We start from the raw sequence: 22,032 nt of genomic DNA, 5'->3' as shown, positions 1-22,032 counted from the left end.
TTAATCTCGAAATCCAGCAAGTTTTCGGCTGTTTGACCCTTCTTCTTGACATTATTTGTCTTCAAAATTTCCTAGTATTTGTCAATCTTCCGGAGTGCAGGACGAGTTAAACATCTCTCTCATAGCCTTGAAATCCTTTTGAAGATGATAGTTGAGTTTCTGTGACCTTGTTTTAGCATTTTGACGGTATTTGTCGGTCCGATTGGGAGCAGCTTGAGCTTTGTAGGTTTTCAAATCATTTTTCTTCTTGATTTTATGGACCAAGCTTCTACGTATTCCCAGTTTTTTCAGCTCAAGCACTTTCTTATACATCCTCTTGTCCTCAATTCTAGATTTTCGGCTACTTTCTCCAGAATTTTGTGGACCAGTCTTGAGTTTCTAGAACTGAATTCTAATCTTCCGAACAGTAGAGTGGTTCCCGATTAATTTCGCGATTTCAGCATAGCTCGCTTTTGAATTCTTGAGATAATTGTTAACTTTTAATCTTCGCATGGTCTCCATCTTTTTGCAATTATTATTATTTATTTTATTTCGATGTACCTGGCTTTTATTGCCATTTTATAGGGGAAACTGGGGCACCACCAAACACGGGGTACCACCAAACACTAATTTTTATTTTTAAACTATTTGGACTATCTCGACCATTCCTTCAGTGGACAAGAATCCCTATAGTGCCTATAAATTCCTATAGGTCTTATCTTCTGAAGTCGAATATCTGATTAAAAAATCGCAGTGATTGGTGGTACCCCGTGTTTGGGGTGCCCCAGTTTCCTCTACATTATTCAGTTTACAATGTTTCGTGAAAAATGTCCATTCAGACGCTTCAATCATTTGCACCGGGCGGGACTCGAACTCACAACTGTGACAGTCGAACCGGGGTTCACACCGCCCAAGAGCCGAACGCTCTTACCAATTGCACCACGGACCTCCTCTTTGTGCAATTACTCAGTCAAAATTCTCTTCAAACGACACTGAAGAAAAAAAAAACAAAATCCAAAGCCTACTGCGATTAAGTTCATGTCAAGCGTCGGTAAAAATTTTCATATAGGGTAAGTGTGCCAAATTCCGGCCAGCTTGCAATTTCGGCCATATTTTTTGTTGCTCGAATTTCCATGAATTTTTAGTTTTTTGATACTCTTGAGATTGTACAATGCAAAAAAAAAAAACAAAAAATGTCGCTTCGACGAGCAAGATGACCTGAAAAAGACATTGAAAGAATTCTGGAAGGGCATGAAACTATGAGAATGAAGGTGGCCGAAATAGGCCACCAATACTATGTCTACATTTTTAAATTCATTTTAAAATCTATTAAGAATGATTTTAGAGAAAATAAAAATGATAAACTGTCTGCAAGGTTCCAAGCAACACTCTTACAAAAGAAAGAATTAAAAAAAAAACAATTTGTATTTAAAATATTACATTTCAAACTTGAGACTTTGACGCTTGCATGCAACTATGCCGAAATTTGGCACACTTATCCTATATCTCCGATTTTAATTGTTAGAATTTGAAACATTTTGTGCTTTTAATTACAACTTTTCTTACACCTGGCCACTGGCCATGCATAGCATTGGTGGCCGAAATAGGCCACCAATGCTATGTCTACATTTTTATTCATTTTAAATTGTATTAAGAATGATTTTAGAGAAAATAAAAATGATAAACTGTCTGCAAGGTTCCAAGCAACACTCCTTATAAAAGAGTAACAAAAATATTCAATTTATATTAAAAATATTACATTTCAAACTTGAGACTTTGCCTTACCCTACACGCTTTAGTTTGCATATTCATCATGTAAAATGAGATAGATGCGAATGGGTTAATTTAATTAACAGAAAGGCACAATTAAACTGATGTTATGGGATTATAAAGCAGCTGAGCTGAACAAATTGATATTTGAAAACATGGAGAATATTTTTTTTTCTTTAAAATCAATTGTTAGATTTATGAAGATTTTTAAGACAAATAAATGTCAGTGCGTATTGTGAAAATTTAGTGATTTTTGTAATTTTAGTGCGCTCTACTTAACTTTTTCTTTTTTCTTTTGTTTTTAAATAAATCATTCTGTACAATTTGTTCTTTGGAAATTTATTTCCAAACATTTATCGAAACTTTCTCGTATGAATCAACATCATAATAATGATGCTCCCTTTTCGTGTAACTTCAGTGCCAAACCGTTTGAAATATCAACACCAATTTGTGGCTATTTTTTCTGCAATTATTTAAACCAGTCTCTCAAATTAACATTTGATTGTTTTTTTTTGTTAAGGTGAATGGGGAAGAAAATTAGAGGTTATATTTTACAAATTCATTGTTCTTAATTGTATTTGAGGTTAAAATAATAAGGTGCAGTGCAAATTATTTCTGACAGTTTAAACGAAAAACAATTTCTCTTCATCTTGAAGAAAATATACATCACATGGAAATTTTAATTGAACGTTTTGCAAAAATTTTACCATAAACCTATATTGATTGGCTTCTTTCACTTGCTGGTTGATGGACGAAAGGTTTTTTTTATGTTTTGGGGTTTGGTTTAATGTAGGAGAGGTGTTAGAAATTTTCAAGATGTGAAAAATGTTTTTTTTTTTTTTTTGGTTTTGGATGGTGCAAGGAAATGTGTACCCTATGGCTCTTGCAAGTAATATTTATTAGCATACGTCATGTTTACTTGTTGGCCAGTTGATGTGATTGTGTAGTATGAGATAGTGACAGTGCATGAATGGATAAATGAGTGTGAGAGAGTAAGATATTCCATATAGTTATATACTTGGAGGTTTATATTATTGCTCAACTCACCTCCATATAGTGTTGGAAGATACCAAAGTGAATTCTTGTTTTCCTCTCGTATGTTTAGTTTTACGGTAACTTCCATCCGATATTCATAAAGTATCTGGGTGTCTTGTTCGAATGTCCGAAAAATTAACCCATAAGTTTAATTTGTGTCTAATATATGGATTAAGCAGAGCCAAGAGGATTATGTGATTACGTTTTTCCGCATCATTTGTGCACAAATTGTCAACCTTGAATCAACTAATTAATTTTGCCGTGACTACGATGAGATAAATTAAAAAAGAAGAAAAAATTAAAGAAGATCTAAAACAAAACAAAAAAATCTCTCGGTATATTGTAAAAGCATAATATATTGTTCGAGAGATTTATACCAAATGGATGTGTGAAAGAGGATTTACGGTGGAAAATGAAGTTCTACTTAATTCAGTACATTGTGAATTGATGAATAGAATTGAAAAGAAAGATTAAAAAATATAATATATATAATTAAAAATTAAAAAAAAAATATAATTAAAATAAGAAATAGAAAATGTTTGCACCAAGAAACTCATCGCCAAATCAAGTGTTTAACAATGAAGATGTTGCTGCATATCAGGTGATTTGTCTCTTTATTTTCTTTTTGCGTCTCTTTAACACAAGTGATGCTGCCTTTTTGAAGTGGAAACTTGGTCAATATTTCAAACTACTATTTTTTTTCCAACAATGATGATCTAATCGACAAAATAAATAGGCGAAGGAATATACTTTATAACGTTTGAAATAATAAAAATAAAGTGTTAAATCCAATAACAAATATCAACGAAAGAGGCAAAGATTTTTAGTCATTTTCTCATTCCTACACACAAAATTTCAAAATGTTGGGGATCATCTTGGGAAAAAGACATTTTTTTCTGGTTTTGTTTTTTTGAAAGCACTCTCATTGACAGAGAATTTATATCTCTGTCCATTTATAAAATGCATCAAAGTGAGTTTGGGGGTGTTTGCTGTTTGTAAAAGGGGGGCGGGCCTTATAATTACATTCCAATATGCTAAATAGGTGCTAAATATTTAAGAAGTGCTTAAAATTATATTTACTGAAGTTTATTATTACGTAAAGTTATGAAATTTAACTCTGCAATACTACTCATTATTGTTTATATTTATGGAAAGATTTTTGTGTATTATCTGTCACAAAAATTTTCAAAGAGAGAAAAACATTTTGTAAAATTATAACGCAATAGGGAGATGACCTCCTTCCGGGTGCGTCAGGGATGCTGATCCTTTCAAAGACCGAACAACAATGTTTTTTCGCCAAAGCTTTCGACGCGACAGTGCGCCTTAGTCAGTAGCTAAAATTTCGTAAAATTGTTCATTAATGATTATGAATTCCTACTGAGGCCCTACAAAACGTTCGTAAATCATATAATCTGCTAAAAAGTTTGTAAAAGCTTGTACTTTTTTTCACAAACATTGTTTGTAATATGATCACTTTACAAGGATTGTTTGTTCTTTTATAAACATTTGTTCGTACATTTTTGTTTGTCTAGCAAAACTATAGGGTAAGTGTGCCAAATTTCGGTGTAGTTGCATGCAAGCGCCAAAGCCTCAAGTTTGAAATATAATATTTCTAATACAAATTTAATTTTTTGTTACTTCTTATATGGAGTGTTTTTGGAATCTTGTAGACAGTTTGTCGTCTTTATTTTATCTAAAATCATTCTTAATACATTTTAAAACGAATAAAAATATAAACATACCTTTGGTGGCCTATTTCGACCACCTTCATTAGCATAGTTCCTTGTTTTTCTAGAATTCTTCAAAAACTTTTTTCACATCATCTCCTACGTCTAAGAGACATTTTTTGTTGTTTTTTGCATTATATAGTCTCTAGAGTATGCAAAAAATAAAAATTCATGGAAATTTCAGGAACAAAGAAGTGGCCGAAATTGCAAGCTGGTCGGAATTTGGTACACTTATCCTTTTAACAAATGACAAAATTTTGCCAACATGTTTCTATGTGTTTACAAACGTTTGTTTACAAATATTCTCAAGCTGATCCTTGAGAATATTTAACATGTCAAATTTGTCATCTAATAGATGATCATGAGCCGGTTCTCAGTGTAGGACAGTTTGGCATAAACTCTTAATGCCGAATTTTGCAGGCTAAAAGAACCAGCCTGAACCTACTTGGGCCCTTGTTGTAAACATGTGTATAAAACTATGTATGAGAATGAGTGAGATGAATAGAATTAAATAGCGCTCATGGATTTCCTACAATAAATTTTGTTTTGTTTATTCACAAGGACTATTGTTTTGTAAACATGTTTTCGAAGTCGTCTACTAGAGTGAGCGAGATGACATTTAGATCTCTCTCACTCTTACTGAAATATCAAAAACATGTTTACAAAACAAAATTTGTTGTGCATAGGGCATTATGCCCAACGCACAATAATTTTTGTTTTGTAAACATGTTTTTGACATTTCTATGAGAGTGAGTGAGACCTAGATCTAGTCACCTCGCTCACTCTCATAGGAAACTTTGAGAACATATTTACAAAACAAAAGTTGCTGTACATAGGGCATTATGACCAGCGCACAATAACTTTTGTTTATAAACATGTTTTCAAAATTTCCCATGAGAATGAGCGAGATGACTAGATATAGATTTCACTCACTCTCATTGAAATGTCAAAAACATGTTTACTAAACAAAAGTTTTTGTGCGTTGGGCATCATTCTCATTGAAATATTTGGACATTCATAGAATAACAATATAATTCCCAAGAACTTTTGTTTTGTAAATTTTAGACGTTTCAGTGAAAGTGAATGAAATCTAGATATAGTCATCTCTCTCACTCTCATAAGCATTTTTTTAAACATGCCTATAGAAGTGAGCGAGATGACTAGATCTAGACTTCATTCACTCTCGCTAAAATGTCAAAAGAATGTTTACAAAAACAAAAGTTATGGTGCGTTTCAGGCTTCGCACACACTCTGACTTCAAATACTTCATATATTTCTCAAGTTCCTTTACTGGATCTAACCTATTTTTTCAGTAAATTCATGTCTTTAGACTAGCTTTTAAAATGCATGGCCATTGATAGGTAGATTCATTAATGGAATATGAGAAAAATATCAAGCGTACGAAGCCTGGAAGGATTCCCCTATATCTTTTCTGTTCCATTTTGTAGGATATTAAACAAAATTTAAAAGAGGGAAAATATATAGGGTAAAGTGGTACAAGTTGGACAGTGGTACAAGTTGGACAAAGGTACAATTTGGACTGGGCTTTTTGTCTTGATAAATTTAGTACTTCATTTTTATTTTTATATTTTTATTGCTTTAGTTTTATAATTTGGTTCCTTGTGCTTAAAAACAAATTTTGTACTGTATTTATCAAGAAAAAATTCATGTCCAACTTGTACCGGCGAATTGTCCAACTTGTAACACTAATTCCAAATTAGATCACTTTACCTTAATTCTATATATTTCACAATCATTCATATTTTTCAATACCGCAATTAGAAGAAAAAAGAAATTCCTCCAAGAAGTGATCAATGACATTTCTATGCATGATTGTCATCAATGAATGGGGTTTGGTATTTTGAATGAAAAATGGGCATAACATTTGTCACGATTTTCGATCAAAATATATATTGTAATTTATGGATTTTTTGTTTACAACTGAAAGAGCATATGGTCAGAAAAAATGTCTCTATATACATCAATATATGATGGCATTTTCGCATTATAATTTAATTTTCATTTAGTCTCCTGGGGTACTACCAAATCCACCCACTCAATTGAATTCCATTTGAAATATACGTTTCTACACATCTGTGGAGATTTGTGAATTAATGTCTCAAGATCAACTTTCGAAACAAATCTCCTATTTTCTGCTCTTCTGTTTAGAGTTATAAAGTATAGAAAAAAAAAGCTTTTTCTGCATACCATGAAGTAAGAAAGGCAAAAGTGGACAAAAAAAACCACAGAATTGGGTGTTGAAAAAATAGTACTAAATTTCTCATTTGCAAAAAAAAAGTCTGACATTACAAAAAGAGACAATGGGTGAAAGAGAAAAGAGAGGAAATATCTGAAAAATCTTTCGATTGATGTGTATAAATGTTGTATTAATTTTAATTATTACATACTGAAGACTATCGAAGCATGAAAGGAGATAAAATATTTTACACGTTAACAAGTAAATGGAACAAAACTAGACTATTTAGTGTTTTGTGAGGTGGAGTTCTTCAATGGTATTCAATGTGAAGCATAAAATATTCAATGAAAGTCTCTATGGATTTTCTCTCTTTTCAATAAATACTGAACTCTCTGTATCTTGTGGTGCTGCAGAAATTGTAATATGATCCATTTATCATAATTTTTCTTCATTTTAAAGAACTACATTCATCTCTCATTATGCAAATTTACCTGGTTTTTTTTTCTCAGACTGATTTATGGTTTTATTGATGAGATGGTGTGATTGAAATTAATCACAATGTAAATGATCTTTGATCTACCGGCTCTACCGATGCATATTTTAAACAGTTTAAATTATGTTGAAAAATAAAAACACATTTAATTAGGCTTTTAATAGACCCTAAAATTGATATTGTTTATGTCATAAATTCAGCAAAATTAATTATTAAGCCATTTTTTTCTTTTTTATTGTCTTAAGTGCTCAAAACTAATTATGTTACTTATTCAAAGTTAAAAGGGAATAACTCTAGTTAAAAGTTTAATTCGGGAAAACAGCTTTAAAATTAGGGTAACTGTACCAAATTTCGGCCAGCTTGCAACTGTGGCCACTTCTTTTGTTCCTCAAATTTCCATGAATTTTTACTTTTTGCATACTCTAACGGCGTTATCACACTTGTACATTAAAATTTTAATGTGATTCACACTAATTGTCGCTTGTGAGCGTCCAAATATGTTATTTGTGTCTTTGAGTCACTTAATATTTGGGGTTTTTCTATTTATTGATAAAGAAGTGGACTTGGCTTGCAAAAATAAGTTTAAATTTACCTAAAGCATAAATATTTTTCACATTAAAAAATTAAAGATTAAATTGCATTAATTTTTCGCATTAATGCTATAAATCAATTTATATCAAATTTTGCGGGCCAACTCTACCTTTTTATCAACAAATAGATTAAATTTTGAATATAAAATGATTCAAACACACAAATTACACATTTAGACTCTCACCAGCGACAATTAATGTGGATCATATTAAAATTTTAATGTGCAAGTGTGATAACACAGTAAAGATTAGACAATGCAAAAATAAAAAAATGTTTCGACGAACGAGATGATGAGAAAAAGACTGGAAGAATTTGGGAAGTAGGGGAAAGTGCACATGCTTGATACCATTGGAAGCTTCGTAATGACTAAATTTTCTATATTTCGCAATATATATGTGACCCATTGCAACCATATTTTAAAAACTATGGGAAAGTGGCCAGTTTTTAAAATATATTGCGGAGTCACGTTTTTTGAGAAACATTGGAAAAATTTGGTCATTACGAAGCTTCCAATGGTATCAAGCATGGGCACTTTCCCCTACAAGGAACTATTAGAATCAAGATGGCCGAAATATCTCCCAAAGCTATGTCTATATTATTTTTTCATTTTAAAATTTTATTAAAAATTATTTTACAGAAAACAAAGACAATAAGCTATCTACAAGGTTCCAAGCAAAGCTTCTTAAAAAGAAATAACACAAAAATCAATTTGTATTAAAAATATTACATTTCAAATATGCTGAAATTTAGTAGTTACCCTAAGCCTATTTTTTGCTTAATTTTAAAAATAGAAAATAAAGATAAAAATAAGAAAAAGAATGTAGAGGAAAGTACTCTCCTTTCGAACGTTCATGCCTTCGAACAATGTGAATTTCTTTTGTGTTTCGTAAGAGATTTACACAAAATTATCACAGAATTATCAACAATTTATGATAAGCCAACTATTATTTTATTGAAATGTGTAAGTCTTTTAGGAAAACTAAAAGAAAATTCACATTATTCGAAGGCATGAACGTTCGAAGGGAGAGTACTTTTCCCTAAGAAAAAAATAATTCTAGCCAAAGTAAATTTTTCTTAAAGTTGTGCTCTGTAGCTTCAAATGAGCGATATAACTTTTGATTTTGAGTTATCTATACAAGTCTGTATCTAACATCGTGAATAAAGTGAAAGAAAAATAGTTTAGTACAATACCTTGTAAAATAGAAAACAAAATAACTTCTATTTACATTAAGTGTTAGAGATTTATGAGACAAACGAACAGAGATATAAATTTCGGAATTTCAGTGGCCCCTTCACCAAGTTTTTGTTTTAAACTTCTGCATGTCTTCATAGGATAATACTACGATGTCTATATCTCTGTTTTAAAGAAGGATTCAATAAATTTACAAAATAAAAATAAAGTTTATTAAGTAGAAAATAATAAAAACAAAATAAAGTTTCTTCATGGCATGGCAATGCTCATCACGTGTTTACGATAGACAATTTTAGAGCTAATTTAAGTCTTTATCATACGTTACAACTCAATGCAGATTACAAACCTTGTTAAAAAGAAATTAAAGCTACGATTTTATTTTTATTATGATTTAATTTTGCATAGTCATAAATTAACAGTTAAACTATTATGACAATGCTGTGACGACCTGTTTTGCCTTGTCTTTAAAGCAAAAGCTTAAAGCTTTAAAAATAACGTAGGGGAAGTCTCTCCAGGCTTCCCATATTCTCTGGCTTCAAACACTTCATATTTTACCCACGTTTCTTGAACAAATCTGACCTAATAGCAATACATTTAAATAATCAGTATTTAAGTTACATAGTTCCTAAAAAATTAGGTCTGTTTCGTTAATTAGAATTCCCTTGTCTGGAATAGTTTTTGCCATAATTTCTCTCCCAGATTCTTTAGTTAAAAATAAAAAAATAAATAAAAACAGAAGCCATATCTAATTTCTCGTTTTGATTTTTATTGTATTCTACAAGGTTAAAGAAAAGCAAGGTCATATACATCGTTGTTTGGATCAGTAACTGTCGTAATTTATTCGTTATCGAAATCAGAAGCTCGTTTAAACTGTGCATTACTCTGTTAAGTTGCTATAATTGTTGATTTATGGACCGATTATGTCACGATAGTTGCTAATCTAGTGACGATATATCGATCGACATTCCGTCAGAATGTCGGTCGAATTGTCGGTCGTGTCATTCCCAAAAAAAAACATTGGAAAGTTTTCTATACGCCGAGTCGATGGTGTCAAATTGACAAATACTTCGATCTTCTGTTTGATCATTTTGGTTCTTGTAACGATACTCTGAAAGGTATTTAAACGAAATGTCGATCGATTAATCCTAAAATTTATTGGAAATATATCAAAAGTTTCTTTTCTAAATAAAAAGAATTTTCCTTCCTAATCATTTTGCATTATTTTCCAGAAAATCTGTTTGATATGATTGAGTTTATCTATCTTTGTTATTAACTTCCAGCTCATTTGATTGATTCACTCTGAATTTATTCCTAATCCCAATATTGGACAGTCTTTGAAAAACTGGTTTATTCTAGAAATCCATAAAGTCTGCGGTCTTAAATCGTGGGAAGTGTTTATAAATGCGAAAATGATACGATCTTTATGTTGTGGGAAAAGCGTATAAGATATTAGAAGTAGACAGACATAAAAGAAAATTAATATTGATCAAAATATGATAAGAATATTACTATTATTCTTCCGTCAAGTTTAACATCAAAAATTTCCTTACCATTTTCACTATAAAAAAGGGGAAGGGGGTATTGTTGCAGGAAAAACTTTCAAGTTCATTGCCGTTTGTTTAATTAACAGTTTTGTACGCCAATATATATGTGCAGAATATTCAATTAGTAAAAATGCTACAGCGGAAGTTTGACTTGATATGTATTAATGTATGGAAAACAGTTTATATATTCATATTATTATTTATTTTGAGTAAATGAGAAAGATGGAGAAATTATCAATATGCTTATATACCGTATGGATTGATTGATTTCTTTCCCTCTTCATCGTCTTCATGAGTTGAGTGCGTATTACATTGTTGAAGAAGAAGAAGATTATGCGATGAAAGAAATTGAGGAAAAGAGGTGTTTGAATTAAAAAGAAGTGTTGATGAGTTGTGTCCGTTTGACCATTTAATTGCATTGAATAATAAAATTTTCTTAACGTTTCTTGGAGCACAATGACACCTTAAAGAAGTGCTATTTGAAGAGATTTCTTGTTGTAGAATTTTCTTCTTTCTCTTTCACCACTATTATTACCTAACACCATTTGTGACCTGGATGGAATTTTGAGTGGAGTTGATTGTGGCTTTTGGAGACACTGAATGGAGTAAAAGAGAGATATAAGATAGACTTTGGTATGGAGCTTTTGGGTGCAATAAATGCACTAACTTGGTACACACATCACGGTACATTCAAAGTAGGACAACTAAGTCCATGCTCTCCAAGAAGAGATATGAGTGTTGAGATTATTATTGATATGCCTCTGAATGGCTTTGAATGAAACACTACAACGCATCATCTACTACCTATGAGGTGTACTGAGAAAAATAGTACAGTAAAAATTATGAACGTTTGTGGAAAATCCTAAGTAATCATTGTTTAAGTAGAAGAGCACTGATGCAAATGCCAAGCGGTTTGGGTTCGAATTTCCATAAGGTCACAGGACATTTTCTAACATTAAAGATGTTATCATACAGTAAGATTCATTGTATATGATTGTGGGAGTAGAGAAGAATCTTCTAACTTCTCGCAACCGCTTCCAATTGATTTTCTACAGAAGGACAAGCGTGATCTCATGGATTTAAAAAGGGATGGCAAAGCGTCCCATGCTTTGCGAAATACTTAAACTCATGACATAGATGATATATCTCAAAAGTATTTTTGCATCATTTTTCATTTACCGGTTCTCAACTACACGAGAAATCCGAAAAAGTCAAAATAACATTCCGGAAATGTTAATTTTACCCTGCAGTATTAATCCGAAATCGGTGTAAATATTACCCTTTCGAGGTGTATTATGGGTTAAAGTTACCCTTTTTCATGTTGATTTTATCCTCAAAAGGTGTAAAATTAACATTAAAAAATGTTGATATATTTTTACACCCGAAAAGTGTTAAAGTTATGACGAAAAAAAGTTAATCGTAGCCTCTCTTTTATTCTCAGTGTACATTGAACCGATTTATAAATCACTCAAAAATCCCACAAAATATTTTCAAAAGTAAAAAAAAAATGATTTTGGTCAATAATTACTTATCGGTTCATAACCGGTACATTAGCGGTGCACAACCGATTTGAACCGATTTATAAATCACTCAAAATATTGCTCAAAATATGTTAGGAGTAATATAATTGAATTTCGGGTAAAAATTAGTTATAATTTATGAAGCAGTTCATTACAGGTATAAGTAATATAATTTGAGTAATTTGAGTGATTTATAATAATTGGATTTGGTTTGAGATTGGAATCGGTTCTGGCTTGTTAAGAATTCCAAAATCTTTCCAACAAGTCCAAACACGATAGCATACGGTTGAGGAATTCGCTTTCAAGATCCTTTTTAACCTTTGCTCTTGAAACCCCGTTCTTAGGAATGATTCAACGGTATTTTCGTATCAGGGCGAAATATTCGCCTGGATAATCTTTAAAATATATCCAAAAATGAAAAAAATTGCACGACGCGTTTTCGAGCGATCCCAAAAAAAAACATGGCTTTGCAGACTATTTTCTTGAACATCAACTCAAACCCCCAAGTAAAATATTTCACTCGTCATATAAATGCAATTTACATATGTGTTGCACACAAGTATTATAGCTTTAAGTTTGCAAAAGAACAGCGATATTAAATATAACAACCTCCTGGCTTTCAACATTGATCTTAACCTAATAATGTCGATTCTGCCTGCTCAATTCTTTAAGTCTACTCTTTTTAATCACTTTTACTCTAATATGAATAAAAGTTGTCTTAAATTTGAGCCCTACTTCAACTAGAGCTATTTACCTTTTGTTGTGAATAAAGACCGATGTTAGTGACAATTCTGATTATTAGAGACAGGATATTATCAAAATTATGAGATAAAATCGATTACCTAAAAGAGGAAAGCGTTCCTCGACCTTTGGGCTATTGGCCAGTACGAACAAAGATAGCTGAAAGAAATCTCATAGAATTCGATTTTCAAGTGGTTTTTTTTTTAAATTTGTTATCAAAATCGTAAACATTCTTAAAATTTTTGTTTATTCCGTAGAAAAATTCAGACTAAATGAATGAAATCCCGGAATTAATACATATTTTGAGTTGAATGAGTAAACAAACAAAAATGTAAAATTGTTCAAAAATGTTTGTGAATTCTTATTGATGACTTTCGAAGTGCTCATATATCGTATAACCCACTAAAAAGTTCGCAAAAGTTTCTACTTTTTTCACAAATTTTGTACGTAACATAATGTTTTCATTGAGAAAAAAACTGGCATGCGATTAACTTTTTTTCCATATAGCTTTAACACTTTTTAGGTGTAAAAATAATATCAACATTTTTTTATGTTAATTTTAAACCTTTTTAGAGGTAAAATTAACATTAAAAAAGGGTAACTTTAACCCCTATTACACCTAAAAAGCATAATATTTACAATATTTACGTTTTTCAGAAAAGTTAAAATAACATTCCGGAAATGTTAATTTTACCCTGCATTATTGATCCAAAATCGGTGTAAATATTACCCTTTTTAGGTGTATTAGGGGTTAAAGGTACCCTTCTTCATGTTAATTTTACCCTTAATAAGGTGTAAAATTAACATTAAAAAATGTTGATATATTTTTACACCTAAAAAGTGTTAAAGTTACGAGGAAAAAAGTTAATCCCATCCTTTTTTTCCTCAGTGAACGAGCATTTTTAGTTCTTTCACAGACATTTATTCGTAAATGTTAGTAAATAGACAGGAAAAAGTTCGTATAGTTTTGTAAGACAATTTAAAGTGTACGAACGAATGTGTGTAAAATAACAAAAAAATGTCTGTCAAGCAATCATGTTACGAACAAAGTTTGTGAAAGAGTACAAACTTTTACGAACTTTTTAGTGTGTTAACCTTACAAACATTTTGTAAGTCCTCAGTAGAAATTCTACTGTGAAATTCTACTCTGCTCCAGCTACTGATAAAGGGTAGAGGCTTGGGTTGTTTTTTTTTTCAGAGTTGATCTCATCTCTCCGATGATAAATTTCGGAGTTTAAAATATTTTCCTTTTAAAATTCTAGGTTTTTGGCAGTTTCTAAAATAATTGTCAATGAATATTCAAAAATTGTATTTTGATAAATTTTATCCCGAAGTTTTGACCTTGGATTACACCTTCTTGCAGTTTTGAAGATTATACGTTAGACAATTCCATTCGATGGGGACAAGTTTCGATTTATTGGAAAGGTTGAAGTTTTAAGCAATTCCGAACAGAAGTAAAATAATTTCAATCGGTAATGAAACGATTTTTAATCGGAAATTTTACTGAGTCCATTGCTGTATATTTCTCTTGGCAAATTAAGTTGTGAAAAAAAATATTTTTATGTCTTTTTTTTCTAACTGTTATAAACACGAGTCACGTTTTTCTCAGTATAGAAATGGGGAGATGCATAAATGGCCAAGTTTCATGACAACACAATAATAGTAATTTTGTGATTTGATTAGAAAATTACAATAAAAGTCTTTCTATCTAAATCATCTTTTTACAATATTTATAAATCGCATTTCTTTATGAGTTTTTTTTCTCACATTTTTTTCTCGGTGGCTCAATGGGGGAAAACAGATAAAACTGAAGAAAGTCTTGGGACTTACCGTATGCAGCAATGCAGCTCTCGATGTGTCACCCACTTCTGGCATCTTGGCCTATCCAGCTGGGTAAGTTACGTGTTTGTTTGCTTAATTTATTACTTTATTGCAGATATTGTGATTTTGCGTAGTTCTTGTGTTCATGCCATTTTTTTTTATTATTCCATTTGGCACAATACTCTCCCAGAGGGCTTACAATTGTAAATGGTTCTAAATACGATGTGTTATGATTTTTCACCTCAATTACACTTCCGGAATTGTGTAAAAGAAATATTTCTTCTATATAATGTGCTGGATGCTTTCCAAGAACTAAATTTTTACTGTTTCACTTCACCCTACTTTATTGTTAGTGAAATATTTTTTGCCATTTAATTTTGCAGACAGTTTTTGAAGCATTGCAAAATACAATCTTTTTTTTTGGGTATTCTGGTACAGCTGTAATGTTAAAATTAAATTGGATATTGCGATAAATTTGCAGACCGTTTTGTGCATGCAATGGAAGATTGAAGATCTTATAGACAAAATGTATTTATACGTAAAATGAGTTATGTCATTCTCTAAATTCAGAAGATACGCATCAAGCATTACTCATTGGATGGAGTATTGGCACATCTCACAAAAAAAAAAATGTTTACAAGTTTGCAAATTAACTTTTTGAACTCAGTCTTAGGAGTTGGATTTTTTTTATACCTCCATGCACCAGTCATCCTCATGAGGAGCTTAAAATGTTTCCCTTTTTTGAAATTATAGGATAAGTGGATCGAGATATCGACTTCAGTTTCACGATGACCCTCCCAAAAGTTAATATGTTTTGGAAAGACTTTTGCGTGTTTATAACTATTTTTAAGTGATTTATGAATCGGTTCAAATCGATTGAGAACCGGTAAACGGTAAATAATGCAGAAGAACTTTTGAGGTTTATATCACGAGTTCAAGAAATTCACAAAGCCTCGGACGCTTTGTCACCCCTTTTTGTTTATTAAAAATATGCCTCTAAATAATTAATCTCTAGTGTGAGTTTTTTTGTTGATAATTTTATTGCCTTCATGAAAATTTGGAGTGAAATAATGAAAAAATAGTCATTCAATGACATATAAAAAAAATAACACGAATTATCACACCCATTGACTTGTTTTATTAAATTAATTGCTCGTAAATTGTAATTTATTGCTCATAATTTTGTAATTTTGTAATTAATAAAAGAAATAGTATTAAAATTGACAAATAAATGAAACTGTAGTTACTTGCATTATTTATTTGATTTTAAATTTTCTTTGATATCTGAAACATTTGCAAACTAGTTGCTATCATTTGTTGATTTATGTGATTTTACGGTGATAGTTGAAAGTTTATACAAGCTTGGAATGTTAACAAGTAATTTTTCAGCTTTTGAGCACCATTACATCTAAATAACTCCTTTAGATAGTTCGATGTTTATGGAGGAGTCTTTGAATAATGTGTTTATTTATTATTCTGGAAATTCTGGAGTTTTTGCTCAAAAGATTTCACTTGGAAATATCTAAATTAGCACAAATTTAAAAAGTAAAATTCAATCAAGTACCGTGACTAAACTGTTTCTCAGATTCATTAGCAATCAGTATGAGTTTTTAATACGATTTCTTGTAGTTGAACATTTAAGTGCTTTAATGACTTAATACAGATGTAAATCATTTTTGATGGTACCCTATTATTTTGATTAATTTAAAATTAGACAAATTTTGGAGAAACTTTGGTAGTTCTGTTACAAATTCGAAATGTATTATAAATTTGTTTATTTTTATTTCTTTTTTTATTATGCGCAGGGCACAATAACTTTTTTTTTGTAAACATGTATTTGACATATGAATGAGAGTGACTGAAATCTAGATCTAATCATCTTGCTCACTCTCATAGAAATTTTGTAAACATGTTTACAAACAAAAGTTATTGTGCGCGGGCATTAAAATGCAATACACCATGAGATTTTCGGTACATTTAGATCTTATAAGGGATAGTGGGACAGTTTGAGTCAATTGCAGTTTTTTTAAAATTAATTTTCCAAACATTTATGTGCTCCTTTTAACATAATGTTCAATTGATTGATCAAAAAGAAGCACATATTGACCGTCCCGGCTAACACATTAAGTACTTATTAAGTGTTTAATAATTTATTAACTGAATGATTTAACGTTAAGGAGCTGTAGAACATCCAACTACTTAAAAGATACATGAAAATGAGTCAAACGTCAGCGCTTTGTGGCGAGTAGAGAAACTAATATGGCATGTCTCAGCCTTAACACTATGTACTTAATTAAGGCCTTTGTTAAGTCCTTAATTAAGTAGTTTACATTTTAATCATGAAAAGTGTTTTTAATACGTACTTAATTAAGGATTTTCGACTAGAGTAAATTAAGCTAATTCAAAACCTTCTCCAAATGGAAATTTTTCGCTACTCTAAATGGAAACTTCTTTGTTGTGCTAATCTTTATTGTTAACGGTATGTGAAGTTTTCAAATGAAATAATTACCTATTTCGTGAACAAAAAGGGTTTTTCTGAAGTGTCTGCAAATGCTTTAATAGGAAACCCCGGAAATATGATTTTTTTTGGAGAGATTTTCTTATTTTGTTTAGATAGGAAAGGAGAAAAGACCAGGAATAAGAACAAATCCTGCACTCAGGAGCAACTCGACAAGGTTTTGGAAGCCTTTCATCGCGGTTTCACTTACACTGTTTGTCTCCAATTAAAAACCTTCCCTTGTCTCCATTTGGATTAATATGTTTCCAATGGAAGCATTTTACGCTCACGATTTTTTCTTGTATTTAAGAAGTTTTCAAATTATATCTAAAGCATTTTCACTAAACAGTAACATTCTAGAAGAGTCAAGGAGCAAATTTATGTAATTCTCAAAAAAATGTGAACTTAGTGTGTTGAATCTTCTGTCAAAGTTAAAGCGTCTGGAAATGGTTTTGAATTAGGACATTTACCCTAACTAAGAGCTTTATAAGTGTTATCCTTCTTAAGAGATTCTTAACTTTTTTTTATTTTCTTACATATTTTTTATTTCTAAAAAAGAATTCACAATTTCATACACAATACTCTATAAATTTCAAAATAATTTCAAGGTATTATTTTTAGAGGAATTAGTGCCACCGTGACGCCCATATTTTACTGCAGTTAATCGCTGGATAATGCAAATCTGAAAACTCCATTTTCAAAATTTTGATTTTTCTACTGTTGATCAGCAACATTGAGTACTGCAGTCTCTGAAAAGAAGATCTTCCACTTATGCGTCTAACTTAAAAAAAAATCAAATTTCACAACATTTTTAAAATTAAATAAAATTAGTTAAATTAAAAATTGGGTGTTCAACTCTGGGAATAATCAAACAATATAAGAGGGGCGGACCCTGTCTGTTTGAGAGAAATAAATATCAATATCAATATCAATATAGTACCCTACAATCCTAATAAACAGTTTAAAAAAAAAATGTTTTTCAAAAAAGAATTTTAAAAAATATTTGTTTTTGAAAATCAAAGAGAAAACAAAGAAAAACACAATTAGTATCTTTGTTAAATATGATTAAAAGTTTTATTTTTATTAATAAAAGACATTTTCTATTTAAAAATCAAAAAAATAAAATTTTTAAAAGAACGCAGGTTCTAAAAAAATTTGATTTTTAACTGTTCATGAGTAATATAGAGTACTACATTCCCTGAAAAGTTTAACTACGAATTTTGAGTTAAACTAATTTTATTTAATTTTGTAAATGTTGTAAAATTTTAATTATGTCTTAAAAAGTGAACTACTGCAATTGTTGTATTCATTTTTTATTGTTTTGTGTGCTGATTTTGCTTAATTTTTGTCTTAGTACTGTATTTGCGTAAAACGTCGCGTCGATGATATTCGAAAAATTTAAACTGGGTTCCGACACTAAAAAACTATTATAGCAGTTGTACTCAGAGATTATAATTATACAAAAATATTTTTAGCCTCATTGTATTGACATTCCCTACAATAAATTGAACACTTATAGATTTTGACACTTGAGACATTTCGAAGTTCGAGACATTTCCAAAGCGATCTACGATTATCTTTTCCAATAAGAAAACTCTGTCTCTGAGAGTGTACAGAACGCTCAGAATATGTGAAAACTAATGTCAAGATAAATTTTGAATACTTCAGCTTGTGTCGTATTCTAAAACTACCAAAAACTTGCAATAAAATTCATACAAAGGTAAAGGTCGGAATTCATTGTTATGGCATTATTTCCTTGCCAAGAATCTTCAGTAGGGGAAAGTGACCATGCTTGATACTGCAAAATGTTGTCCGAGTTTTGAATTATTTTTCTGACTACCACATAAATCGCAGCGTTTTTTCCACTACGACAAAAAAAATGTCTCACTTATTAGGTTCATAATCCCACCTGAAGTAATTCCTGGAAATCCTTCTAATTTCCTCAGAAGGAAAATGAAAATACAGTGGCGATTTTTATAAAGGTTGGACCAGATGCCTACCTGTATAGAGATTTTGCCTACTTATATAAGCCTATTTTCCGCTGTAAATATTACACCGAACACAAAACGTGACACATTAATATATAGATAGAACTCCAATCTACCTAATTAATTTGTTTGCACAAGGGATAAGATAATATATAATCATTTTTAAACAATTTTTCTAGGACGTATTTTCACAACACAAATGAGACTATTTTCCTATAGATGAACAGGAAAGTTGAGGTTATGTCAATTGACATAAACGAAAACAAAAAAAAAAAACTGTTGAATAATATCGCTAAAAAAGTCCTATTTTCCAAATTTTAATGAATTTTAAGTTAATAAGTGAGTGAAGAAATGTGAAGAGGAAGACCATCCAAGTTCCGCCGTTGCTCTGTGAAGCCTAATATGCTCTAAAAATTTCTTTGGAGGCATGCACAACTCCCTGAAGATAACCCATCTACACAGTAGCAGATTTGGCACAGGATTATAGCTTTATCGGATGGACAGGACCATCAGTAAAAATTTTGAGGAACCCTCAGTGGCAGTTAAGCATCTCAAAGCGGTTTCCACCGAGTCAAATGTGATGTCGCTCTCCACTTCCGGAAACCATTGAACTCAAAGTTCACTGCTGACTTTCCCGAAGATCGCCCAACACCAGAAATTGCTGTAGTATTTTTTTTTATATATTTTAAGTTTATTGTAATACTATTAATTATATATTTACAATATAAATTATTGATGCCACCAGTTTCAAGAAACGGATTCATCTCTTCTCAGCCCTCTTGTTGATCTCCTGTCTGGAAGGTTCCATTTAATGCTGACGGCGTACTCATACGTCGATTCTTGGGTTGTGTGTAGGGTGAGACCAAAACCCAGTTTGGAACAGGCCAATAAATAAGGAATAAAGAACGAAAACGGCGATCCTCTTTTGGCGCGATGAGAATTTGCTGTGATCGACACAATTTTGTTGACCACATCCTTCTTTTCTAGCCCTATTATCAGGGATACTTTCCGTGACTCCAGCAATTCCTTTTTCTACAGGAATTCTAAAGGCTGCAGAAGTGTCCTGTCCGTAGTTCTCGGTCTGTTCTGGAAAATTTCCTGAAGATTAGTCTGCACACTGACTGTCTCATCTACACTGCTGTGTTTCTCGCTTCTCACTTTGTTTTTCACCATCTTCTGCGTAACTAAATAGAATATATATTGTATTTATCGCTAAAATGAATACAATAATTAACATACCTTACTTTGAACTGAATCACAAAATGTTTCACAATCTTTTCATGGACTTCCTTCTTTGACGACAATAAAAACAAAATATAAAAGTGAGGTTATGTTAAAGATACACAAAAATCAGTTATAAGCTGTAGGAGCTTATGGGAGATGTGATTCTTTCATTGTGTAATCGGTTTTTGCAATCTTGAAAAAATATTCTTATGTGTAAATAATGCAAATTTGTTCCATAAATACTCAACTGCGGCATAATTGTGTGAGATTATTTTTGATTTATTGACTTTATAGTTATTACTTTCTAGATTCTAGTATTCGATCAAATCGCATGATTGCAATAGGTGTGAGGACGAAAGAATCTGATACAATGACAGTGAATTATCAAGCATGACTCTTTCTTATTGTAAAGCATGGACAGAAGAAGGATTTATTGATTTTCCACCACCCACAACACAAGTCTTTCTTATGGAAAAGATTTTTCCAGAAATATTAACCATGGTCAACCCTCAATGACATTTAATAGGAATTTCTTTTGATAAATAATATTAACTATGAAAAATCGTATGAAATATCATTCATAGAAATTACAGATTTGGGTCTATTTTCGATTTTTGCTTCCTGGAACTAGGAACAAAGGGCTAGGCTCCTAATTTTTTCTGGAAATATGAGGCTTAGGACCAGCTATTAAAATATATTGTCATAAGTCACAATTATTAATTAACATAGGAAAAAATTAGTTATTATCAAGGTTGGACATTATCAAGCATGGTCACTTTCCCCTACATAAAAAAGTAATTTAAAAGATGTAAAAGGAAATTGAATTATTTCCAAAAACAACTATTTCAATTTAGTTTAAAACAACGCGCTGAATATATTTTTCATTTTTTTTTAATTTTTAAATTCACTGCAATGCTTTTAAGAACTTTCTTCTTTCAGCTATTGTCTTTCGTTGCCAATATTTGACTGAAAATATAGGTCAAATTCATAATAAAAGTCTTTCTTATAAGTTTTTATTAAAAATTTTTCTGTAATATGTCATGTTTAGGAAATTGGGTCAAAAAATTGATGAATAGCATTTAAATTTAAAAAAAAACACAAAATGTTGATCACACAGAGAGCAGAGGCGTTTAATTAGAAATTTGATAGAAATTATACACACATTTTATATGATATAACTTCAATTTATCACTTGCTTGTATACATGTGAGTGGATTTTAATCGCCTGGCAATAAGTGCAGTCAATTAAATGCTATCTTGTTGTCTCGATATTACTCTCAAGAACAGCATAAATATGTAAATTTTGAAATACCTTACATGCACAATTTGAAAGAAGAAATAGAAGGAAAAAAATGCATGTCTAGGCATAAAATGCAAATTTATCGATTTTGGATTTTGTAAGTATTATTTTTTGTATGGAGAATAATGGGTGAAAACGAATCATGTATATGTATAATGTTTCTTAAAAAAAAAGCTCTTTGTTCAACATGGACTTTTTAGGCAAGCCAGCTCTATGTGTCTTGTTTTCTTTCTGAAAATTTTATTTGTTCACAATTCTCTGTATGGAGTGAAAAGTTTTTCATCAGTTTGATCAGAAATTGGGACACATTTCTATTTTTTTTCTTAGTCTGGTGCATCATGTTCTGTTTCTATGATTTATTTATGATTAGGAATATTTTGAGTATGGGGTTGAACGGTGTGAGAATGAGAGAT

At 31.0% G+C, this 22,032-nt stretch overlaps 1 protein-coding gene across 7 annotated transcripts in view; it reads left to right on the top strand.

Moving 5' to 3' along the window:
* The window catches only part of LOC129807634 (mitogen-activated protein kinase-binding protein 1), a 91,500-nt gene that overhangs the window by 32,478 nt on the left and 36,990 nt on the right, over positions 1-22,032 (top strand). For 5 of the 7 annotated variants that reach the window (XM_055857033.1, XM_055857030.1, XM_055857031.1 and 2 more), the window contains exon 3: positions 14,591-14,682. In XM_055857033.1, coding sequence (XP_055713008.1) covers positions 14,591-14,682 — 92 coding nt within the window. Of the gene's footprint in view, positions 1-1,635; positions 3,386-14,590; positions 14,683-22,032 lie in introns of those variants that run through there. The other 2 variants (XM_055857036.1, XM_055857032.1) reach the window with 1 other exon arrangement.

Source organism: Phlebotomus papatasi, chromosome 3, assembly GCF_024763615.1.
Source record: "Phlebotomus papatasi isolate M1 chromosome 3, Ppap_2.1, whole genome shotgun sequence".
Classification (NCBI taxonomy): Eukaryota; Metazoa; Arthropoda; class Insecta; order Diptera; family Psychodidae; genus Phlebotomus; species Phlebotomus papatasi.
This window is presented reverse-complemented; position numbering and strand designations above follow the sequence as displayed.